General features: G+C 32.8%; 1 protein-coding gene across 1 annotated transcript; it reads left to right on the top strand.

The window, feature by feature from the left end:
* Nucleotides 1-1,927: 1,927 nt before the first annotated feature.
* LOC118202117 (uncharacterized) lies at nucleotides 1,928-27,227 on the top strand. Its single transcript, XM_035374271.2, has 2 exons — nucleotides 1,928-2,085; nucleotides 22,937-27,227. Exons 1-2 carry the CDS (start codon nucleotides 2,046-2,048, stop codon nucleotides 25,681-25,683), a joined length of 2,787 nt encoding a protein of 928 aa, XP_035230162.1. The 5' UTR covers nucleotides 1,928-2,045; the 3' UTR covers nucleotides 25,684-27,227.

The following is a 27,227-nucleotide window of genomic DNA, read 5'->3' on the forward strand; positions in this document are numbered from 1 at the left end:
ATTTATTCAGATTCTTTATTATTTAATTTCTTTAAATATAACACAGGGCGATAATAATGGTGGCAACAGTTTAAAAAGTGACTCAACGCAAAATGTGAATGAAATACCAAAACGAAATTAATAACCCTTCTGAGCTAACGCTCCTTTGAGCTACAAAAAAATTACTTTGTTCATAATTCTTTTGCATACGACTGATATAAGATGCACTATTTTAACGTCCTAAAAATTTCTTTTTAGAGTTCTTTTTTATCTTTCTAACATTTCCATTTCTACTTTATCTTTCTAGCATCTAATATTATCCTTCTAGCATTTCCAATTTCTTTAAGATTAATTTAAGTTAATTTCTTTTAGAGTTCTCTTTTTATCTTTCTAGCGTCTCTTATCTTTCTAGCAATGATACGCTGTGACGATTAGAATGAGAATGAGAACTTCCTGTTTTGTTCAGAGACAAAATGGACAGTAGAACTTTGGAGGAATGTGCAACGGAAACCCCCTCGTGTGGTTTCTGGCAATAAGGGACTAATTATTCTCTTCCAGGTTTCTTAACAAAACGAAGAGAGAGCTTTGTGTGACAGTTTTGATGCTGTAAACACGAGAGGAAGCGGACGCATTTTGGCGTCCTCGCCGCGCCAGTGTCTTTTGTTTAATTTATGGTTGTAATGATTCAGTTATTTTACTATTTAATCAAGAATTTGTAATTAAGTTTTTAAAATAAATATTTTAAAAGACAACCTGTCTTTTCTTGCACCCAACACGGGTGTTCTGACGTTACAACGCGAAAGCGTCAATATAAAAATATCGGCAGCTATTCAATGTGAAAAAGAACTGCCTGGATCGCATTGAGACCATGTGTACAGAAAATTTTGTATAATTCTCTGCGTACCTGTACAATATTCGCGGCAACGTTCTAAAAAATCATCTGAATTATAAAAATAAAAATTAAAAAAAAAAAAAGAAGAAGAAAATCTGAAAGGTTTTAGATTTTAAATTACGTCCAAAGGGGCGGTTTTTTTTTTTTTTTAACACTTTGTCTGTTACCTTTATTTATTAAATATCACGTTCTTCGCACTTAAACCATAAAATTCAGTTCAAGAGCAATATCGCAAAATAGTTTTAAATTGAGCATATCTTTAGAATTTCCGAATACAAAGTCTCGCGCGCTGGAGATAAAAACGTTTTTTTTTTTTTTTTTTTTTTTTTTTTTTTTTACAACTTTGTCATTGCTCGCTTTGAAATCCTTGAGTTTGTTAATCAAAAATTCGATTACGTCATTTAAAATTCGAAGGCTCTATGTACCTTTTTTTAATCACATATACATACATTTAGGCAGATTTTTCATTATTTAATTTCTTCAACTATAATGCAGGACTCTAACATTTGGTGGCAAGAATTTGAAATGCGAAACGGACATTTATAGTGATTCAACACAAAATCGCAAAACGAAAATAATAGTCCTTTAGAGACAAAACCCCTTTGGACTAAATACAGTATTACGTTTAAAAGACTTTCCTAGTTATACAGAACTTGCATTTAAATGATCTGAGCGCTGGTGTATTAAAAATACTACAACGTTATCTCAAGAAGTTTATTGAATCCAACAAAATTTTTATCCAAAGTTTCAACTAATATTATTAACTTCAACTGCGACAAAAAAAAATCTATTTTAGATACGAAAGACATTTGTGGGTGGAAAGAATATCAAAACACGTTAAAATGAAAATCACATAAACACTTTTACCATACCCTCATTAGCAAAGAAAAGAATTGCGATCATAACCCATGATTAGCAAATTTTATTTGCTTAAAGAAATTTCTAGTACTTCACCTCATTACTTTGTTGGTTAATATGTTCAGCTGTCTTTAAACCTATTAATTGGAGTATAAGACAAAAAAATTACATTTGGAGCAAGAAAATAAGGGAATGATTTCCCATGAGTTGCAGTTCTTGAAATATGCAGCTGCTGGTATGTAAAGTTAATGTGTGTGCACTATTGTTTAAATACTTACAAAGACTTGGTCAGAAGTTCATAACAATTTGATCCAAAATGGCTACGGTTATACGCCTTGTAGTATTGATCGCAGTCCGTAAGTACAGTTTGCTTTAATAATTTTTGCTAAACTTACACAACTTAATTAAATTAGCGGGATGTTTTCTTGTAATAGTAAAGCAGTATTCTCTAGAAAGTTACACAAAGGCTGTTCGCACATTTTTAGACGGTTTTTCATTGTATTTGCAGAAATATTTTAAGTAAATCTTTTGTGTTTTAAATGTTCTATTTCATAACCTTTATTCTTCTCTATCTTTCTACATCGAAATTTGCAAGACAATTAATTAAGCCTTTTGTAGTAACATAAGAAGTATTTTCTCCCAGTCCTCTTGAACAGCTTTGCAAAGTCCAAGGATGGTTGTAGGTCGACGTTTATACAATCCGCTTTTAAAATCCCAAAAGCGCTAAAATCCATAGGATACATCAGAAGATTGAGTAGGGATATAAATGAAGTGTATACTTTGATACCTATTTCTTGTTCCACTTTTTCCAGGAAGTTAACATTGGCTTTTCACGTGTGACTGCTTGCTTTGTTTTGATGCAGTTCTACTGCTTGATGGCATTGTGGGTAAAGTGAAGATATTTCTTATTTGGAAATTGGGTATAAAATATCTTCCTGATAATATGCGGAGTTTATCTTGGCATTTTTCTCCAGTCTAATTTTCCTTTATATGAAAAACCAACATCAGTCATAAAAACTTTGAAAAATTTCTTTAGATTCTTTGAACCATGTTTTGAGATATTTTTCTTCTTTTTGATGATAATAAATGGATCTCTTTTATTGCAGTCACTTAAATGTATCCAAGATTCGTTTATTGTGACAACATTTTCCCCTTTTTATACTTTTTTATAAGGTTTATCGTAAAGAATTCTGCAAGCGCGTTCTGCGTTTGGGTCTGCGTTCTGCGTTTGGGATATGTCGTGGAGAAAGACGATGCACATTATATGTTTTCGCCTTTTTAAGATTCAAATCACCATTAATCACTACTTATACAGTTTTCGCTGAGCATTTTAATTATTTTTCAACCATCTTTTGACTTATGAGATTTTCTTTTAACCTTAAAGACTTTACCTTTGCAACATTTGAAATATCCCATTTGAAACCAAACTTTGAGTTTCGTCTTCCTTTCTTTTTGAAAATATTTATCTACCCTAGTTTTAGATATGATATCGAAAAATGATACCTTTCAAAGCGTTTTTACTTCCTTGTACGAAGTAAAAAGGAAGTATTGTAATCGCGAAAAGTTTCAGGCAGCAAATTTCAACGAAAATATCCATTTTGACCTCTATCGAATGCCATTTAACGAGGTTTTTGCGTGATATCTGTACGTAAGGACAGAATAAAAAACTCTTTTCCTCCAAAAAAATTATAAAACTGCTTTAAAATTAATTCTGAAGAGACTTTTTCGTGGCGTCTGTACAAACGTATGTACCTACGTACATATCTCGCATAACTCAAAAACAAGTAGCCTCAGAACGTTGAAATTTTGTATATAGAACTACTATAACATGTAGATGTGCACCTCGTATTTTGGTTGCAATCGGCCGGGCCAAACGTATGTAAATATATTTATATATATATGTCCACTCTGTTACCCGGCTCAGTGATCTCAGTTTTTTTACTCTTATATATTTGTAAATTGTACATTTTTTGCTTTAAAAATGATTGAATTATTTTGTTCTCATTTTCCGGTTAAGATTTTTATGCCTTTAGTAAATCTGCATGCAATATTTTTAGAATTATCAAAATTTTAAAGTTGTTTAAGTGCCGCCGCTATGACTAATAATTTTTTTGATGGCGGCCATTGTTTGTTTACATCTGAAACAGCAGAGTAGTGGATTTGTTGCCAATCTAGAGAAACGTACCTTCGCAACAACAAAGATAACGCCTTCATTTATTATTGCCAATTAAATCGTGCTTAATCCTCTCTGGAAATTTTTCGAGGAAATAAGTGTTTAAGATTTACTTCGTAATTTTTAGTACAGATATTTTGAGTTTTTATGCATTTTTGCCTTGTCGCGAAGTGAGAACTGAATTAATTGAATGAGAAATACTCAATCGTCTGTGAAGAACTGTTTCTTTTTTTTTGTTTTGTTTGCTTAATTTCTTTTATACATCATTCTAGCTTTATTATAATATTTGAATAGAACATGCGGCAACGATTAGATAATTCTATTCTTTAAATGATATAAATTTTGTGCATTATGACTTATAATACGAACGAAATATAATACTGTTAAGAGAATCTAGCGCCAGAGTGTCGCTATATGGTAAACAAATACTAGAGTGAATTTTAAAGAATGCATTTATTCTATTGTGGTTTATGCGTTGTCGGCGAAATAGATTTAATTCGATCCAATAAGTTTAAATGAAATGCAAGAAAAAATGCGTATAATTTAATATTCTGTACAAGGAAGTCATGTGGTGTACACATCAGATTTTTAATACCTAGAAACGAATATTTTTTTTTTCCGGAAGATCACAAACGTAGCCTTCCATCCACTGCTTCCTTAAAAGCGTCATTTTGCATGAAAACAAAACCGTCAAGTAGCAGACGGTAACTGATACTTTCAAAAATAAACCTGCAGTTAAAAAAACTTCCAAGCAGACTATTTTTCTATTGCAAAACAAACTTACGGCATGAAAAATTACTTTCGTTTCCGATTTCAATTTTGATGATAGAAAAATGTTTCTAAACATAACATACAGTGTCTCAAAGAAGTGATGGGACACTTGTGCTTTACAAAAGGAAACTGCAATAAAATAAATTTAAAAAACATGTAAAATATTTTGTGGGTGTATTTCATACTTAAATTTAGTAACAATTATTACATAACATACATTTTCTCAAAATATTAAAATATTAATTTAATAAAAATACAATTGTTTAGAACGGAGCAGAAAATGGCTCACTTAAGTGATGGGACACTTACTTTTCCATCAAATATTTATCCAAAAATTTTACTTTTTAAAAGGTTTTAATATTTTGTTGGATTTCCTTTTACTTTTAAAACATGATTTAATCTTCTTCTTCTTGGGATGCATTCGACTGATTTTTTTGTGATTTCTGGAGTGATTTTACCCCACTCTTCTTGAAGCACCGATTTTAATTGTTGTTTTGAAGAAATGGTGTGTTTGCGAATTCTTGATTCCAGTTCTTGCCAAATATTCTCTATGGGATTTAATTGTGGAGATTGTGGGGGTGTTTTTATTATTTCAGGACAGTTATACAGCAGCCAGAGTCTAACGTTCAAAGCACTGTGCTTGGGGTCATTGCCCTGGTATAATTTAAAATCGTTATGAAGGTTAAATTTTCGTGCTGAAGATTTCAAATTTTTATTTGAAATGTCAATATACTTGTACTGTTCCATTATACTGTCAATTAAAACAAGATTACAAACTCCAGTGGACGACATACACCCCCATACCATAACTCCTCCTCCACCATGTTGGCACCAAGTTCTGCTTGCGAAATTCTTCCCAGGGTTTTCTCCACACCAAGATTCTACCGTCAGAACCAAATATATTAAATTTACTCTCGTCAGCAAATATAACTTCATTCCAGTAATCAGAATTCTTATTTATGTTGGATTTTGCGAAAGCCAATCTGAGTTTTCTATTCTTTTCACTTACGAAGAATTTTTTCCTGGCTGCTGTACCGTGATATCCAGTAGATCGAATTACTCTTCTAATAGTCTCAGAATTAACAATTACTCCATATAATGCTTGTAAATCAGCAGCAACTTTAGGAGCACTCATTCTTGGATTTTTTTTTAAATATTTCGAACGATAATTCGCTTTATTCCATTGGATAGCTTTGATTGGTCGGCCAGGTCTTCTTTTATCCTGAATCATATGATTCTTTTTATATCGTTTAATGATATTGAAAACTGTTGTATGACTGAAGTTAACTGTTTCAGTAGTTTCTCTAATAGATTTTCGACGTTCAATATGCAAATTAATAACTAATTTTTGAATTCCAGGCAAAGTTTCTTTTCGTTTAGCATTCATGGCTGGACAGAGCTAGAAAACACAAAAATTCCAAAACAAACTGGAGAGAAATACTGCAGACGATTTTATAAATTATTGGCAATTGCTTTTGAGTAAAAATAAATATCCTAAAAGATATTTTTATTGCTTCCTTCAGACGATTTTTATTGCATAGTACGTAGTGTCCCATCACTTAAGTGAGCCATTTTCTGCTCCGTTCTAAACAATTGTATTTTTATTAAATTAATATTTTAATATTTTGAGAAAATGCATGTTATGTAATAATTGTTACTAAATTTAAGTATGAAACACACCCACAAAAATTTTACATGTTTTTTTTAATTTATTTTATGGCAGTTTCCTTTTGTAAAGCACAAGTGTCCCGTCACTTTTTTGAGACACTGTATGTATCACTTAGGTTAGTTATTTCAGTAAACGAAGAACAATTCAGAATGATATATTTTTAAAAACATTTTGCTGACAAAACTGACTTTCTATATAAGAACACCATAAAAGAAATACAAGAACAAATAGGGCTGACACTAGACTTTTTGCCGTCGGGTGCAAAACTTAGCGACTCTTCAATTCTGCCTCATGACTCTTTCCTAAATCCTAAAAATTTTGCCGCCGTTAAATTCTGTCACCCGGTACGGTCGCACTGGCTGCAGACGCTGTGGTGCCAATCCTGAGAACAAGAACAAAAATGGTGAGAAGGTAGGGCTGATGCCTTTCTGTAGCTATCTTTCTGTAGAAAATTGATTGGTACGTGTTATCCGACATCGAAAAATATATAGATATTGCAGTTTTCAAAAGTTCATATGGGAAATTAATCTTAGGATGTTAATATAATCCACTGATCATAAATAATAGAGCTGTTTATTAAATCATACTAGACTTATGGCGACAGCAATGATTTTTGATTATTGTACTTGTCGTTTTAAGGTATCCGATTACGTTCGACACCCAGATTTTAGAAAATAGAACAAATAAATCTATTATTGGTGTTATTTTAGCAGTGTACTATTAATGACAGAAACTGGTGATAAACATATTATCAAAGTATAATTTTTGTTTTTTTTTTTTCTTACATTTTGGGTTAAACTTTTGTTGAATTTCAGGATTACTAAATATCTTCCCACAACAAACATATTTCTTTTTGAATACATCCACTAGTTGTTTTTTGAGAAATTTCTCTTTTTTCGTTTACAAAATTGTCTGAAAACCTAAAAATTTATGCCATAAATAAACCTAAATTTTTAGTCCACTTAATTTACAATATTTCATAGAATATTTATGGGAAGTTTCATAAAATTACTATAGTGATAATTTAAGTTTTCTCGTGAAGAAACGTTGAAAAAAATCAAGCTATTCAAAAACTAGGTTTAATGCAATGCAAAGACAAAGAAAAGGAAAAAAATTGTTGCTAAGTATGAAAGTTAATTTGCAAAATTAATCTTGATCCCGAGCACTTAATAACAAATAGAAAGATTCAAAATAATTTTTTTAACATCGCCCACAGTATTTAAATAAATTTTCACTTTAAAGTTGTTTAGAACAAACAGTCTTTATACATCAACTTCCGGGTCCTTAAACAGAAACTTCCGGTTCACGGCGTAGGACAAGAACAGCTATACAACAAAGAGAGACAAAAGTAGTTTGGGGAAGCTTAACGTATAAGCTTTAAAATAAAGTTATGAATTTTTTTAGAAAATTTAATAACTTTATTATTAAATGCTTTTGGAAAATTTCATCAAATCGACGATTAGAACGAATTTGAGGGTGCTTAGATTCCAAAAGAATGCCGGTGTCATCTGCGTATTTTAGAAGCTTCGAATTAAAAAGATTAGGTAAGTTATTAATAAAAACATTAAATAATTTAGGGGCGATAACTGACCCTTGAGGGACCCCGCTGGCAATAATTTTCTTGCTAGGGAGAGCATCTCCTACGCGTTCTAGTGTCACGTCCGTATAGAAGCATTCTATACCGCGCCACACGCATAGGGAAAAATGCGTACCCCCTTGTGATTGGACATACTTTCCGATGACATCATTTTCTGGTGGCCATGGACCTTATAAGAGATAGACTAACCCAGTAGGCGGGGTGTGCGTCGGCAAGAAAGAATAGGGACGATCTGGTTTACTTTAACATTGAAACCTATGGGGTTTCTATCGCATAACTCTTTTTAATTATTAAATGTGTTACGTTGTATAGTGATGAGATTATGAAAGCCACAGTTTTTTCCAAATAGGATTTAATATATCTCATTAAAGCACTTTTTACTCATTTCGCGCATTTTTTTCACACGTAATTCTTGTACAAACATATTTACTTTGGTAAAAACTCTAAGCACAAAATTTATAAACTTAATTTTGCGTAAAAATAAAGTAAAATTAAATAAATTAAATAAGATTGACAGTACGTGATACTTTGAAATAAGACAATTTTTTTAAAAAAATTAATGAACATTTTCAGGCAGTGATTTTCCAAACTATAATAACATTCAAAACGATCGTATTTATTTGATTATATGATTATTAAATTATTAACATTAAAGTGGATTAGTTATTTTAAAATTCTTAAAATAAGGAACATAAAATTTTCTGAGCGTAATGAAGGGAAAAAAAAAAAAAAAAAAAAAAAAAGATAAAATAAAATCTAGAAGCACTCAGATTTTATATTACCCCAAAGGAAACCTTTTTTTAAAGTTTTGTGTGTTACCTATATTTATTGAATATCATGTTCTTCCCCCGTAAACTACATAATTTGGAAACAGCATATCTTTAGAATTTCCGCAGTGGAGATAAAACTGTTATTTTCCGTGCAGTGCTCGCTCTGAACTCGTTGAGTTTGTTAATCAAGAATTCGTTAAAGGTTTACAAAATATGAAATAGATTGAAACAAATTCGAAATTCGGCCGTTCAGAAGCCGATGTTCGGGTGGAGGATTACATTATTCAAAATTTGATTGCTCTAGATACTGTCGTTTTGTCACAGTACGAGAAACATACATGTATTCATTCAGATTCTTCATTATTTAATTTCTTTACATATAATACAGGGCGATAATATTTGGTAACAACAATTTGCAAGGAGACACTGACATTTATAGTAAAACAGTGCAAAATGCCGCTTCGAAACTAACATGTTTATCACTATGATGTATTATGAAATATAATTGAAATAAAATTCCTTTATAGAAATTGTGCTATACTACTCATCTATAATTTTAAAAAAGCAGCACAATTTAGAATTTTAAAGAAAACTTTCAAAAATTCGTTTTTAAATATTTTAGCATTTTTTACTTATTTACACCATAATAAAAAGCATAAAACTTGCAAGAGAAAATTGCTTGCTTGAAATTTTCTATTAGTTCAGATTTAAAATATCATTTTCTAAAAGAAGTAGTTACAAATTTCTTTACGGCATAGGAAAAGCTAAAAAAATATCCAGCCCTGAAAGCGTGCAATAGCTTCATAATTATTTGGAACGTTAATTATGCTTGACAAATATGCTAAATTTTTTTAAATCAATCTCAGTTTCAGAAATAAAAATATGTAGAAATTCTAATTTGTGCAATGAGGCGCTACAACCAGATTTTTCTCGACAATTATACACACTGCAATAGGCAACCAATGTTAAATTTCTGCAAGTCGTCCCTACTCCTCCGGATGTGATCAATGTGACAGCCGGCAACGCCTCAGTTGAGGGAGAAAACCCGTTTGGGTTAGTCTATTTCTTATAAGGTCCATGCTGGTGGCGTAATGACGTTTAGTCGGGATTCTTACGGTTTTGTTTTTGTTGAATGACGCGCATGAGTGATACGGAAGCGTGAATATTATCGTTTGTATTCTTTGAATAATAATACCCCTAGGGCTTAATCCTAGTATACGGTGCACATGAGAGTTGGCGAAATTCGGGTTTAAGAGACTAATAAGCGCGCCACTTGTGGTAACCAAGCCGATTTGGGACGCTCTGGAGGAGAGTGCATTTGGGAGCATTTTCGCGCATGCTCATTAAATATTTTAAATTGAGAAGTTTTGATTGGTGCAGATGGAAGAGAAGAATTATTTCAAACCATTGTTTGAAGTTCAGTTAATCTTCGGTCTTCGGCTGAACTGAATGAGAAAGGATAACGTATGTTCAGGTAAAATTTATTTATCTTTTAAAATAACAGTATTGGTTCCGCCGACTTTCTGATTGGTTAATATTTTTTAATTAATCGGTTTTTGGTCAGATACTGAATATGAGTTTAGTTTGATAACGTCTTTTATTCTACAGTTCGAGTTGCTAACGTATTTTGTTCTACAGTTCTATTTGCTAACGTATTTTGTTCTACAGTTGGATAACGTTACTTTTCGATTATGATGTGCAGTGCTATGAATTGCGAATATTTAAACACGAAATTTTTTTCGAAGTTAGAGCTGGAAGGAAAGCTTGCTGTAATTCAATGGGCAGTAGATGCCGGATTGCTGCCGAATTTTAAAAATCGCGCCATGGCCCCACCGTATACTAGGATTTGGAAGGAACGTGGAGTGCTGTTAAGCGTGGGATGAAGGGGACGAAAAAGGTAAGCGAAGAGTTTGACTCTTATTTGGTGGAATATATGTGGCGGCGCCTGAAAAATAATAAATCGTCATCCGAAAAAATGAAAGACTGTATATTTGCAATAAAATCAATATATCCGCCGACTTTGAGGGCTATGGCATTTGAGTTATGATATAGACCATAAAACATATGTGACACTGAGCCCTGAGCCATGGTATTTAATTTATTATATTTGATATGTGAATGTTTTGTATTTGTTGCGATGCATGTTGAAAATTATATTTTTATTTGTTATAAAGTCTGTTAAAAATTATTTTCAATTTCTAAATGCTTGCTTTTTTTCTTGTGTCTCACCGTATGCTTAGGATTTATTATCATATGATTATCATTTTGTTTACTTTTTTTGCCAACTCAAACCTGTGGTGACGCTTTACTTTGAGGTTGCCAAAAATTGGGCGGCAAACGTAAACGCATCATTTTGGTGTTGGCGACAATTTTAAAAATCGCGCCAAGGCCGCACCGTATACTAGGATTTTCGTTGAATTTGTTTTGTTTTGTTTTTGTTGAATGACGCGCATGAGTGATACGGAAGCGTGAATATTATCGTTTGTATTCTTTGAATAATAATACCAGACAAAAAAGACATGCAGCCTTCTACAGATGACATCATGTTCACGGAATAATAAAATTACAAAATCTTTCAAAGATGCTGTTAATGTCATAATCAATCTTAAATGCTTATATTCATTATATAAATAACTGAGTTCCTAAATTTAGTGCGAGAAACAAAACACAAAATAAATTGGATTTCACGACGATCTTGATTCAAAGGTAAAGGTATATGCGCTAGTAAGTATATTATTATTGAAATTTTGTTGCATTTTTGTTCCTTTCACATTGCAGAAAATATTTCCTTTGCAACTGTATATCTTATTTCCATGTTAATATACATGTCTTTCACACTTCAAATATTCTATACTTTGGACTGCCCTGATGTAGTCTGTTAATGTGTATAGCTATATTTATTTATATCTTAATTCAGTAAAATGTACAAATATTTTCGTTTACAACACATCATTTAGTTGAAACATTCATTTAATTCTAAAAACTTAGCTCTCGCTTTCTGACGATTTTAAAAACTGGAAATTGAGGCATGGAACAGTGTCTAATATAATTTTTACTTCCTGTAATTCTGAAAAGTGATATTTACATTGAACTGAAAATTTAACTTCTCAGTTTTCGCCTCTTAACAACTCCATCCCCCAATCAGAAACTGATCGGACGAGTTTTTAACTTTTGATTTTTTTCAAACAATTTGGTTAAAAGAATAGCAGATTTCTCGATAATTATAAATATTTACCACACAGAAAGTTAACACAGATGATCCTTTCCAGCTTTAAATATATGAATTGATAATTCACTCACAATGAATAAAATGCGACCTTAAGGTACAGAATTTTCCAACAGTAATTCCTGGATACTTCAAACATATGAATTTTAATATAAAATTACCATAGCCCGAACATAAAAGTGACTTATAAGATGATTATGAATTTGTAAAACTGTCTTGTAAAGAGGTGTGGTGTGGTGTGGTGTATTTAATTATGGCAAAGCACACTAGGACTATCTGCCTAAGAGGGAGGGATGCCTTTCGTGGAGGACTTTCTAAGGGAAACTGTCTCGTATACACGTTACACATGGGAAAACCACGAAAACACCCATGCAGCCAGCCCGTTCGCGGGATTCGAACCTCGGACCGAACTACCAGTGTTCAGCGACTTTACCGCTCGGCCGCTGGTGGTCCTTGTCTTGTAAAGAGAGGAAGCAAATAAAGTGTATTTATGTAAAGTGTAATGCATGTAATATTGCGTCATAAGTGAACTACATCTGTTGAAGACGTTCAGTAATAAAGTAATTTATAATATAAATACTTTTAGATAAAATAAACAGAATGTATTTTCTTTTAACAAAAATATTGAGAAAATAATCGATGAACTGCCGTAATATATGTGATAATTTAGGGGTTCGAAGTCGTGGTACATTTCACTTTACAGTCGTAGTCGAAAGGGTAGTAAAAGAAGACGCAAATACAAATGGTATAATAGACGTCTTGAGCTCTCAGAAGAGCCATAAAATCCTTGAATAATCGTAATAATTCTTTATAACCTAATGATTACGCTGTTCAAACATCATATTGAGTAGTACAACGTAACGGGGGGCAAACTACTCCCCAAAATCTTTAAATACACGCTCACATTTTTTTTAACAAGAAGCAAGACATATAGTTTATTTAAGCAGTAAACACATAGTTTATTTTTATAAGCCAGAAAGTCTTTGTATTGATCCTGAGCAGCGATTCAACTAAGGATTTGGCAGTGCAGAAAAATTGCTACGAAAGAGTGAAATAACAGCTACAGAATAAGTCAAAATGGTGCACAGCGTAAAATTACACAAAGGTGTTTAAATCGAAGCGGGAATATAGTTAATTAAAATTTACAAGCGTGAAGCTCTGTTGACAGTTGGTTCTAATCCCCTCTTTTTACTTCCTGTAATTCTGAAAAGTGATCCGTCATCTGATCTGTGCTGGGCAATTATTCCTAGAATGTGATGAAATCTTAACCCAACATCCGGAATATTAATCTCTTACGTATCTGAAATTTAACTCCCTTAATGTCAACATCCTTGCAGTGTGATCCGAAATATAATTTCACATGCCAAACATTAGCTCTTAAGCCATTAGTTGACGGGCGTCCCAGTACTTTTTAACAATGTCCTCATACCGAGAAAGTGCAATACAATTATTTAAATTGCTTTCACATGCAAATTCTGTCCTTAATGAAAACAAGTACGGTACAATAGGCCTAAATAGGAGTTTCCTCAGCTTCATATAAATTAGTTGGTACTAACATATTAACTCAACAAACTCAATAAAAGTTGCCAAATTTTCAAAAAGTGCCAAACTTTGGCGACCTAATAATCCTTCAGTCAAGCAAATTCCCCATTTTCGTATGACTTCTTTTTGTTGTATTACAAAGGTTTTATAGATAAACCGTGATATTTTTTTGTCTTAAACTCAATTTTAAAATATGTACTTGTGTAATTTTCCAGCCACGAGGTAACATTTTAGCCAGGGATATAGTACTTTGTGGTGAAATCGCTAAAGGGAAGAATGATGAGACAAGTGATGATGTTAGGTGGATAGCTAGCACTTAACGCCAAATTTGCGCAATTCTCTGATGTTCTTTAAGGGAAAGAGATCGATGTGTACATGGGGAAAACAGCACAAAAATTACAGAAAGTTTTCAAGAATAATGTAAGCGTTTTAATTTTTAATATGCGGGATAAACCTTATTTAATAATCAAAATCTGTATTTTAAATTGCTACAAAGTGTTTTACGATAAATATCTATAGTTCAGCAATCTTTAAAAAGAAAGTAACGAAAATAGCCAGCTTGCACCTAATAAGTAGCTTTTACCTCTTCATCTGTAAACAACTGCCATATGAGCCAAGGTAGTTTCGCTAATACGTAAGTACCGGGGGGTAACCCCACAACATATAAAAACTAGTCCCGATTTTTTTTTTTTAATTGTACAACGTAAATCACTTTCCCTAATGAAAGGAAATTTTATGGATGGTACGCAAAATGAAAAATCTTAGATAAAGTTTTTTTTTTTTTTTTTTCCCCAATTTTAATATTTCTTTAAGTGGATTCTTAAAACTCTCGCTTTCTTCTGCCTGATGTAAAAGCTGTTTCTTGAAATCCGCATTACTTGTGAATCTGCCTTTAGCAATATTCGTAGTTCTCAGTTTATGAGTTTCTATCTTTACAAGAACTTTCTTGAGAAAAATATAAATTTAATTTTTGCTTTTTTAAAAAGTAAAAAAATGGACGCAGGGAAGTGCGACTCCGATGAAACGTTAGTATATGGATAACTTAACTCTTTCGCATCGAAGTCGCCCGTAACGCCTGTTCATTCAGGCAACGGCAAACCACCCCAACGCCTCGTTTATTTTCTACCTAGTTCTTTCCCCGTTCGCAGGTGCAATCCGGCCCTAAGGTGAAACTGCACACAATGGATGAAACCGCAGGGGGAAAGGAAAACTATTCCAAGACAAATTCGTAAACACGGGCGTTTTCGATGTTTGTTGAAAACAGATTTGGTTGTCTCTCGATGCGAAAGAGTTAACGGAGAATTAACATTGGCGTGATCCGACAGCCCTTATCAGCGACCTCACAACATTTTAAGACTATAGGCTGCGTCACGGCTTCCGGGCTCAGTGTCATTCTCAGACTCTCAGGGCTAGAGTCGTCCTATTTTGTTAGATTTTACGTTAGCCCAGAAGGGTTATAATTTTCGTTTTGGCATTTTGCGTTGGTTCATTATAAATGTCGGTTCACTTTTCAAATTATTGCCACCAAATATTATCACCGTGTGTTATATTTAAAGAAATCTTTTTTAAAAAATTATCAATAAAATCTGAAATCTTTAATATTTTACATTACGCCTAAAGGGGCATTTTTTAACGTTTTATGTGCTACCTTTAGTTATTAAATATCATGTTCTTCGCACTTAAACCATAAAATTCAATTCAACAGCAATATCGCAAGCAAGCTACACAGTTACGAAAGAAAGTCGATAGCATAAATCCCAAAATGGACCAAGTTTTTCGCTAACGATCAGACACAAAGATTAAATATACCCACCATGTATGGTATAATTTGTACAAATGAGTTGTCCTTTTGGAAGCACTTCCGCAGAGAACCCGGTAAATGTAAACATTGCCAACTTTGGCGATAATAGTTCAAACTTGGTAACCCATCAGATTTATCCTATTCGCTTGTTCGAAGTTTGCAACCATTCCTCTTGCGTGTATTTTGTTGAATTAACACTGTCGTTGTTCGCATTTGCAGATTTATATTATTCTCCTCTTATTTATTATTATTTTTTCTGAATTTTTAACAACGAATAGATAGAATAGAAATATTTTCGTAGATAGATGCCGGTTCTCGGTTCGGGATGAAAGGAGGGGTGAATGCTAATTTGTAACACGGCTGTTCACGTTGTGTTCTTAATTATTAACAGCTCTAAGAACCATGAGGTTTCCAAAGTCTAAAATAATTTGATTTCGTAGACCGCAAAAATGTGCATGTGCATTTAAAATAATTAAGTAATGATTTTATTTTTATTATTGGTTATTGTCATCTAAAATTATGAGAATAAATCAATTTTTATGGCGTAAAATTTTAACAAGATAATATATTGTTAATGCTTTTCTAACAATAACCTTTCAGCGGATGGCAGGTGTGACATAAATAGATGATTAAATTGAAATAAAAAAAAATCTGAAGTTTTTCAGATTTTAAATTATGTCCAAAGGGGCGTTTTTTTAACGTTTTGAGTGTTACCTTTATTTATTAAATATCATGTTCTTTGCACTTAAACCATAAAATTCAGTTCAAGAGCAATATCGCAAAATAATGTTAAATTAAGCATATCTTTAGAATTTCCGATATACGTACACAGTCTCGCGAGCTGGAGATAAAAGTATTTTTTTTCCTATATAACGTTGCCATTTCTCGCTTTTAAAGCATTGAGTTTGTAAATCAAAAATTCGTTAAAGTTTTACAAAATATAAAATCTATAATAAAACAAATTCCAAATTTGGGATTTCAGATGCCATATTCGCAGTAGGATTTCGTCATTCAAAATTCGATGGCTCTATGTACCATTGTTTTATCACAATGCGAGAAATAGACAATCATTTATGCAGATTTTTCATTATTTAATTTCTTCAAATATAATGCAGGACTCTAACATTTTGTGGCAACAGTTTGAAAAGTGAACCGACGTTTCTGAGTCCGACGCAAAATGCCAAAACGAAAGCAATAGTCCTTCGAGACTGAAATCCCTTTGGACTAAAAAAAATATTATATTGATTATCTAAGATAACAGAATAGTTTGATGCATCACCATGGTCATCAAAATTAGCAAACCACTGCTGGTGTAACGGAATATATTGTTTTCTGTGTTAACTGGAATTATGCTTAATAATAAATTCCTTTCTGTGCTAACTTGAATTTAATACAAATTTATTTTCGTATATCACGTTTAACCGTTTAGTTTTACATCTACATGCATATTATCTGTGAATTTTTACTACCATATGCTTAATATATTGTTTTATCTGCTAACTTGAATTTACATGCACTAAAAATCACGTTTACGGCTCGGCTCATCGTCGATGAACCGCGAGCTTGGCGAGTAAGAATGCAACGGCGCCAACGGGTTCTCTGCGGATGAAAACCCGTCCTTTTTTAAAGTGCTCAAAAACAGGATTACAAAGAAACTTTTGCCACAAGCATTAGCTAGTTTGCCCGCTACAAGCAGAGGGCCGGTTGCCATAACGTTAAAGTGCAAGGTGAGGCAATCAATGTTGATAGCGAAGCATCAAAATCTTTCCCTAAGAAACTGGAATTCGTTGGAGAAGAAAGTTACATGCCTACACAGATATTCAGTGTAGAAGTAGTCCGATTATTCTGGAGAAAAAATTGCCATGTAGGAGATATTGCTAAAGACAGATTATCGAAGACAGGCTTTCAAGCAGGTGAAGATTGGTGGAAACGCAATTGGTGACTATAAATTGAAACCACTGCGTGCTTAAAGGTGAAGAACCCTAGAGCGATAAAGGATGTTGAAAATTGTAATCTTCTAGTCGTATGAAAATCCAATAAAAAGACTTGGATCACTTTTTGAAGATTGGCTTTTACATCACGTCATCCCAAAAGTAAGAAAATATTTTTTTGTGAAAACAAAAACATTCCTTTCCCCACAATTTCAATTCCGTCATATCCCATTTCACTTTTCCCACTTCTTGGAGATAGCAACAAAAGTCGTGTGACTTCATACTTTTTCTTTCCTTCTGCAGATGTCCGCGGTGAGAAAATCATAAATCATGCCGTTTTAGCCTTTGCTCACAGGGTAGAATAGTTTTGTTTTCTTTATCAAATAATAATTACAACACAGCATATAGCTTAAAACTAAATTAAGTGAATAACCAGACCGATTCAACAAGCACATTAAATCATATGTGCTTGTTGGCCATCAAATCTTTATTAGCGAGAAAACCGTGTCACTGTTTTCTTTTTAGCAACATCGACTTTGAAACAGTGACTAAAATAATAAATATTTTGTTATGAATTTTGATAACAGCATCATTTATCATTTTCATGAGCATCTGAAGCATAATTAAGTGTATTTTTAGCCTCAAATTTCTCAGTTTTAATGTCTATTTAAGTGGCAGAATTTTCAAAATATTTTAACTATGGTTATTCTCTAAAATTATATATCTCAAGATAACTACCACACTGAGTGGCGATTAAATTTTAAAAAATGTTTTTTCACGTTTAGTGTAATTAGCTATCCCTAATATCCTAATATGGGATATATGGTATCTAATATGGTGTATCTAAACATTGTTAGAACACGAAGAAATGTTGAATAATTTTCAAAAAAGCCTCATCTTTAATTCTGGATACGTCCTTCTTTACAAAATTGTCATCCAAATGTTAAGATTTTATTTTTAACCCCACATTCGAAAACTACTTCACCTTGTGGATCAAGGCGGTATAGTAGCGTTCAAAGCCTATTATACAATTGGAATCGCTTATCAAAGTCACGGATACTAGAAAAAGCTCTTCCTTCAAACAATTTTGGAAGAGATTTAATATTTTGAATGCAATCAAAATTTTAATCAAATCGAAAACGAAATCTATAACTACGTCGAGAATATCCAAAGGTTATTCTAAACAGGCCCTTAATATATATCTATATATAGAGAGAGAGATAAACCTTAAAAATACTTAGACACAGTGAATCCAGTATCATAGTATCTCTTTGCAATATACATTCAATATTTAGAGAAGAAAAAAAAAGAATACATTTCATCTACCTGGATAGTGTCCATGCTTTTTGACGAATAACAACTTCTCTTCGCACTTATTATAATTTGCTTATAAGGTATTTCTCCCACCTTCTTAGCGTGCCTTCGTGGTGTAGTGGTCAGCACACTCGACGCTTACTCGAGAGGTCCGTGTTTTGAGTCCCTGCGAGAGCATTGCTCATTTTTCATCTCTCTCAGCATCAAAAATACCTAATGTCTCTACAGTGGCGCCCGAACTAAAAGGGTAGTGGATGATGATTCTCCACCCCCGGATTTGGCGATTGGGTCCCCTAATCTTCAGTCGCCCATTAAAAGGGGGGGAATATATAAGGTATTTCTCCCGCCTTCTTAGCATGCCTTCGTAGTGTAGTGGTCAGCACGCTAAGCGCGTATTCCAGAAGTCTGTGGTTCGATTGCTGGCGAAGGCGTTGCTCATGTTTCATCTTTCCTGCAAATCATAAGGTCTCTACAGTGGCGTCCGAACTAAAAGGTGGTGACTGATGACTCTTCACCTCCAGGATTTGGCGATTGGGTCCCCTAATCCACAGTCGCCCTTTAAAAGGGGGGACTATATTAGGTATTTCTCCCGCTTTCTTAGCATGCCTTCCTAGTGTAGTGGTCTGCACGCTCAGCGAGTATTCGAGAGGCCCGTGGTTCAAGTCCCGGCGAGACATTTTTCATGACTCCTGCTTCGAAATAACTTAATGTCTCTACAGTGGTACCGAATTAAAAGGGTGGTGGATGATGATTCTCCACACCCAGGATTTGGCGACTGGGTCCCCTAAAACTCCCGTCGCCCTTTAAAAGAGGGAGAGTATAAGGCATTTCTCCCGCCTTCCTTAGCATGGCTTCGTAGTGTAGTGGTCAGCACGCTCGGCACCACAGAGGTCCGTGGTTTGATTCCCGGCGAGGGCGCTGCTCATTTTTCAGATCTCCTGCTTTCAAAGAATCCTAATGTCTCTACACGCTTAACATACATCTTGGATCAAAACCTAAATTTCCCATTAGGGTACTATCAAAAACAGAAAAAAATACAAATTTAAAAAAAATCTGAAAGGTTTCACATTTTAAATTAGTCTAATTATTAATTTAATGTATTTATTAAATATCGTGTTCTTCGCACTTAAACCATAAAATTCGGTTCAACAGCAATATCGCAAAATAATTTTAAAATGAGCATATCTTTAGAATTTCCGATACAGAGTATCGAGCGTTGGAGTTTTTTTTTTTTTTTTTTTTTTCGTGCAGTGTTACCATTGCTCGCTTTGAAATCGTTCAGTTTGTTAATCAAAAATTCGTTGGCAGTATTACAAAATATGAAATCGATAATGAAACAAATTACAAATTCAAATTACGGCTTCCACATGCCCATATTCTATGGCAGATTGCGTTATTCAAATTTTGATGGATCTAGGTATACCTTTGTTTTATCACAGTGCGAGAAACATACATACATTCATGCAGATTCTTCATTATTTAATTTCTTTAAATATAATACAGGGCGATAGTATTTCGTAGCAACAATTCGAAAAGTGAAACAGCGCTTATCATGAATCGTCGCAAAATGCCAAAACGAAATTAATAGTCTTTCTAGGAAATTGCCCCTTTGGACTAAAAATTAACTACAAGCAAAGACCGACATATAAACGTACGCGGCAAACGATGCCATATACAAAATTCTGTTCATAAAAGAATCTTGCGGGCAGCTCCCGCCATCTAGTGAGTGCATTACGTAACAAAAATAATGAAGCGTGCTCAGAAAAACAAGAAGAAATAATTCAGTGTGAAAACTGAAAATATTAGGCAAACTACTGAACACTTAAACATCGATGCTACTACTAGTAGCATAACTGATCTTTTTAAAACACATAATAGTTAATTTTCAAATGAAGAACTGCTTGAAATAAATGGTCTCTTGTGAAAACGGAAGGAGGAATCGCTACTGCCAGATTTAAAATAAAGGGCTTGAAGAAGCTTTTTTTTTTTTTTTTTTTTTTTTTTTTTTTTTTTTGTCCAAATTGTGAACGAAACTGAAAGGTTGCTGTAGATTTAAAAATTAATTACCAAAACCACCGAAGTAAACCATGCCGAAACTTTTTTAAAGAGACAAAATTCTCCATTTGTTTAAAATTTAAATTTAAAAAAAATCAATTTTATTTTCATTTACCATATTTTTTCTTTTATTTCTTTGTCAAACTAAGGGTTTATAGAAAGGTGAATCGTTTTAATAAATGTATTTTTCCATTTCTTTATTTTCTTGACTGAAATTAAAGGTTTTTTGTTTGTTTGTTTGTTTAGAACAAGTGTCTACAATATTACATCATTCTCATGGGAAAATAATTCTTACTTTACGAGTTGATTTACAAGCTATAATTTTGTCCCAATTAACTTAGTAAATTATGGAACTACCTGTATTTACATATATAGTGTCCAATAAAAATTGTAATTGATATTCTCTCGTGTAATTTCGATCATATGAAGATGAAGACTCTTTGTTTGACTAAATTATGTGTAAAAAGTATTTCTTTATTTTATATTTTATTTCGTAGAATTCATATAAAAATTTAAGTTTTGCATATTTTTACTTAAAAGCGCTTTACGAAGCCATTACATTCCACCATATGTGTAAGGGAGTAGTACTTCAAGCTAACAAATGGAAGTTTTGTGGCTCGGTTCCCGTCAAAAGCATAATTCATTTATCATGTTTCTCGGCTTTGATAAATCAAATCACGACAGTTTTAGCCAAGCTAAAACTTTTAGAAAGCCAAATCAAATAATATATATATCTTGGCTAAAACTGTCATAATTTAGAAACCTAATTTATTTGATCCATTTCTTAAAATTACACTGTGAATCTGCAAACAGTCATTTAAGAGACAATTAGTCACTCAGTCTCTTATAAAATATTTTATATTGCTTGAATTTTGGACAGGACTTTTATATCTAAATTTCCATTAATTTCTGCTTTGCTTTACTGATTAGAATGTATCAATACTACATAGTCAACTTCGGTCATAAAAAATTCTGATGTAAGAAATTTTTAGTTTTGAAAATAAAATAAAATTTTTGGTTGGAATAATGTTAAAATATTGTGTTATATAAAGCCATTTTTATGTTTTTATAAGATATCATCTTCTTATATTAAGTCAAATTCTTGATATTACAAGGTTGAAATGAGTCTGCATTCTGTATTTAGAGGTACTTCTTATCGTCTGTTTTTCTCAGAAGCGATGAATTCATTAGTTTTTCTCGTACACCTAAATATTCTGTAAAAGAAGAGAATGCGCTTTATCTCCTATTTTGTTAAATCAAAAGGCGGTATTCGAAATCACATTTGGCCCTTCAGAAGATAAGATTGAAGTACGGATAGATAACAGTAATTTCGAGCATACATATTATTTTCAGTCCTTACGAATCTTGAGTTAGTGAATGCAAAATGATCGCATTTATACATATTTTTTAAATACCCATATTAAATTTAAGTTGAACCTATAGAAATTCGCATTTAAAAGTAGCAAGTGTTTATTTACCAATTCGTCTTATATCTCTATATATTTTTGTATTCCTAAAACTTCCTGGTAGCTGTGGACAGTAAAGTATCTCAATAAATTGAATTTTGAGACTTTATTTACATATTTACACATGAAAGTATACTGGAAACAGAATAAAATGAGCTTTGGTTGCAGAGAGAACTATCACTTCCAAACGATTCTATAAAACAAATACGACATAATCCAGAGCGAACAGTTCCATTGCATGATTACAGTTAATTTATATAAAACGATATTTCACGAATGTCACTGAGTCTATTCTTGACAGACCATTTTATGATAAGAAATTTTTTACTTCTTTAGATTTTCGTTTTCCGCTCAAAGTCCGTCACAAGCATTATGCCGAGAAAAAATCCCCAAGTTGTAAGTATTTAATTTACTACATGCAATATGACGAAAAGGTATAAGTTTCTCCCAGTCAAGTAAAAAAAATAAAATTCCTCAAATCTGTTCATGATATAATTTCAATATAATTCACTCATAAAAAACTATAAAATTTTACAATTGTTGAGTCAGTTTCAGTCACAATAAAATTTAGCTATTAGAAGCAAATTTTTATTTTCCTTCAACTTTCTTATGTTAAGCATCGACTCTATCAAAGAATTATTAATGATTTTCTTAAATATAATATTCTTATTTATAATTTATTCTTATTTTTATGTCGTTTAGGTTATTATTATATTATGAAATGCTTTTCTATGAACTTTTATCGCATTCAAAGTAACTGAAATTGTTGAAGGTATTCAATTGTTATTTACTAATCCGAGGTCTTTCTTTAGTTTATTTTCTGCCATTTTTGCATTTTGCTTGTAACATTTGGTATAATTGTACTGATTACTTTATTTTTTCCCCGTTTCAGTTTGGTTAATACAAGAAGTGCGGTCTGACGAACAAGAGACAAAAGTTGGTGGCTCTGACACAATACAAAACCCCAAAGATAATAAAAATAGCAAAGATTTTTTCTTCTCCGATGATACTAATGCATTTGCCCATTCTGATAATCCTTCAAGAGGAAGAAACGTTCCTAAAACTGCTTGGTCCCATGAAGATACAGGTGCAGAAAATCAGAGAGATGTTACTAATCAGGGAATGGAAAGCAAGCAAGATAAATTATCCTTTCGTAACGTTTCTAAACTTTTCAAGTACCTCCTCTCCTTTGTGTACAACATGGACGAGGAAGAAAAATCTGCTCTGACAAAAGCCTTAGAGAACCCCGACGAAACAGACGCATTTGATGAACTAAACAAAAAGATATCTAATTCTTACATCAAACGTCCTTCCAAAAGATATAGAAAACTTCGAAATACAAGGAAAAGGTCTGGTTGTACAGAAGTTAATGGTACCAAATGTAATAAACCAGGGGAAAACTCAGACATAGAATCCAAGCAAGCTATCAGAGAAGGTAATGACTATAGGAATTTTAAAAGTGGCAATAATGGAGATGCGCCTTTTGATGATGAAGCTAGTTCCGATGACTTTTTTGATGATGATCGTGAGTATGTTGATAATTTCCAGAATACATATGCTACGCATAATCGTGATAGTAATTTCATAATTATTGAACCAATTATTCCCGTGAAACCCGAAAAAACAGACGAAACCTCGGCAGCATATGCAAGGGAAATGATTTCTTCAAAAGAACAGAATCCTAATGAGAAAGAACCTTACGAAGCAAAAGATAACTCTTTTGTACAACATAAAATTGGTCACTCAGGAAATGCGAAAGACAATAATAAATTATATTCTGAAGCCAATAATAAACCAGAGAAAGAAAAAGAAATAGTTTCATTCCCATTGGCCCCAAACACTTTAGAACCAACTCCACATAAAGATTTGCAACCTAATGATCAGCAAGGTTCTGATGATCCTAGTCCAACTATAAACGATTCTGAAACTATTACTCAAGCGTATAACGAAAATCCAAATGATGCTTCTTCTCAGTATGCAAAAGAATCTTTCACATCCTCTCCAGAAGATAAGAAAAAAAAAGAAAATCCAAATGATGCTCCTGCTCAGTTTGATAAAGAATCTTTGACGTCCTCTCCAGAAGGAACGAAAAAAGAAGAAAGTCCAAATGATGTTCCTGCACAGTTTGACAAAGAATCTTTCACATCTTCTCCAGATGGTATGAAAAAGGAAAGAAGTCCAAATGAAGCTCCTCCTGAATCGAATAAATCAATTACTGCATCCTCTGTAGACACTGTAAAAGAAGATGGAAATCCAAATGATAGTCCTTCTCATGTGACTAAAGAAATTATTCTGTCCTCTCCAAGTGATATAAAAACCAAGGAAAATCCAAATGATGATCATTATTATTTGGATAAAGAAGGTACTGCATCTTCTCCAAATGACATAGAAAAGAATGAAAATCCAAATGATAGTAATTCTCATTTAGATACACAAACAACTACATCCTCTCCAAATGATGTACAAGGAGATAGAAATCCAGATGATGCTACTCTTCAGCTGGATAAAAAAACTAGTACAACCTCTTCAGTTGATGCAAGCAAGGATGAAAATTCAAATGATGCAAACAAGGATGAAAATTCAAATGATGTTACTTCTCCTGTGGCTAAAGAAAACAGTACGCCTTTTCTAGATGACGTGAAACGAGAAGAAAATCCAAATGATGCTGCTTCTGAGGTGGATAAAGAAACTATTACATTTTCTCCAAGCGACCTGGAAAAAAATAAGCAGCATAAAAGTTCTACAGCAAGTGACCCAGAACAAGAAGCCAATAGAGGTGAAACGCCAGTAAATTCAGTTTATCCTGGTCATGAAAATAGTAATCAATTTACAGAAGAGAACAACCCGGAATTCTCAAGTGTAATTACAACTACTACAGAATCGGCTAGTTCGCACCATGCAGAAGATAACCCATTGAAAGACAACAATAGGAAATCCTTATTGAGTACTACAGAGGCTAGCGATAAACTTGATAATTTCAGAAACTCTAATGAAGAAGCATCAAACTCAGTTTTACCTGAAAACGATGGTGTATCTGATGGCATATATAAAACATTTGTTGAAAATGGCACCACAAAGCAAGAGAAATTTGGTACCCCATCAAATACAGCGTCTCAAGAAGGTGTAAAAAATGATAGACACGAAAGTTCGCATGAGAGTGAAGCTTTTTATAAGAAAGATGATGAAAATCCACCAACTCAGTCCGAGTTGCCCAAAGAAACACAATTGGTAGAATATTCACAAAGTTCTGATTGCGAAGACGAAGATTTTGAAGACATTTCAAAAGCGTATTCCACAGACGAATATGAGGACGTCTATAGTTTGTCAGACTTTTTTGATGAATATTCAGATGAATCAGATCACGGATTTGAATTACAAACAAGCTATGATCACAATAGCGAAGAAAGAGAACCTGTTCTGGGTAGTAAGCAGGTGGAACAAACGAATAACAGTGAATACGATTCCGAAAACAAGACTGACATGCCCTTAGCAGCTTCGCCGTCAAGTAATGCGAGCATTCAAGATTACTATAAACCAGAACATACATTTAACACAATATTAGAATACATATACAAGTACACTAACCATGCTTTATTCAAGGCTCTTAAAGAACATTCAAATTCGACATTCATATATTAAAAGCTGTAAAATATCTTTTATCCGTAAAATTACTTTACTGTAAGAAATGTTTATTTATATCAAGAAATTTACTTTGTTTTCGATTTTTTTATAGTAGAAGCAGGTTGGTAAGATATAAAGTACTCAAGGTAGTGAATACTTCTGTTAAAACAACTGGTTGTTTAAATCCCTTTCGTGTATTCCCGCTAGAAAAATAGTGCCAAAACTTTAAAAAAATATATTTCATTGTTTCATATACCAACAATTTTGGCACCTCATTCTGCGAAAATTCGCTAGCAATGTATTTATTCATTCCTAATTAAAACTGGTAACTATAAATTTATATACGAATAAGAATCATTGAGAAATTTTAATATATTTTTACAAATAAAATATGCACGAAAAACTTAAATCAAAACACATTATCATTTTTATAGTCTTCGCCACGCTTATTGTCAGCTTTTCAGTCATTCCTGAATTTCTCAAGATAAAACTATGTGTAGTTGTTACGGTGAAACACCGAAATCTGAAAAATGTCGACTTTCACCGGTGAATGTCAACATTCACATACTCTCTTGGTGTATGTCCTCCGAAATATTTTCCAAATACTCTTATTTCTGACTTACACCGGTCAATGTCGACATTCACCATGTACTAATGGTGAATGTTGAACATATAACAATATTATATTTTCTTCTCCGTAATTCAGTCGCGAATAAATGCACTTGAGACTTGAAATAAGAACATGAGAACCAAAAACACACAATACATTCAAAATGAGAAAGGAAAATAATAGAAGTTAAAAACTTACTTAATTATACAGTACGTTCTAAATGAGAAAAAATAACAGTAATAAAAACTTACTAAATTATGTGAATCAAATCTTATTTATTGCAACAACTTAAACTATTATGGCACTTTATGACCTTTCTTTTCGACTTACACCAGAGCATATCTGTGATTGTCGACATACACCGGTGAGGGTCCGAATATACAAGAATATTCGGACCGTGCAATATTCGATCTTTCACCAACGTATTTGGTGAATGTTAACATTCTCCGGTGAAAGTCGACATTCTTCAATTTCGGTCTTTCACGGTAACATAGTCATTTATGCACCACGTCTTTTGCCTCTAGTATTGAACTCCTTGCCATCAAGTGTATCATTAAGAAGGTCATTTGTATATGCTCTGTAGCAATACTTAGGCAACCCACTAGCACCACTTCACATATAGTGTACTATCGAGTAACTGAATTCTAATCCTTTTCTTACAGTTTCCAAGTGGGTGTTTCTTTTCACTGTTACTTGATATAATATTACCCATCATCTCAACAAGACAGTATCTACTCATATCTCAAATTGCAAAACATAACATGCCTAGGGTACAAACATATACTACGTGATTTCAACTTTTTTATCATTGGTTTTTCTATCTAGTGACTAAATTTACTTTCTTAAGTTTAAAGGGAATGATTAAGTACTCTTTAAAAACTATAAACTTCTCTTCTTCTTCCATTGTGAATGTAAATTATTAATATGTATATTAAAGAATTTTATTCACCGT

Source organism: Stegodyphus dumicola, chromosome 9 (assembly GCF_044657685.1).
Source record: "Stegodyphus dumicola isolate Sdum_Otavi_A_Nest chromosome 9, ASM4465768v1".
In the NCBI taxonomy this organism is placed as follows: domain Eukaryota; kingdom Metazoa; phylum Arthropoda; class Arachnida; order Araneae; family Eresidae; genus Stegodyphus; species Stegodyphus dumicola.

Bases quoted from the DNA above. Each gene is read 5' to 3' on its own strand.
- LOC118202117 (XM_035374271.2), top strand. From the start codon at position 2,046: ATGGCTACGGTTATACGCCTTGTAGTATTGATCGCAGTCC. The intron at 2,086-22,936 runs GTAAGTACAGTT...TCCCCGTTTCAG, and splicing joins TGTAGTATTGATCGCAGTCC to TTTGGTTAATACAAGAAGTG.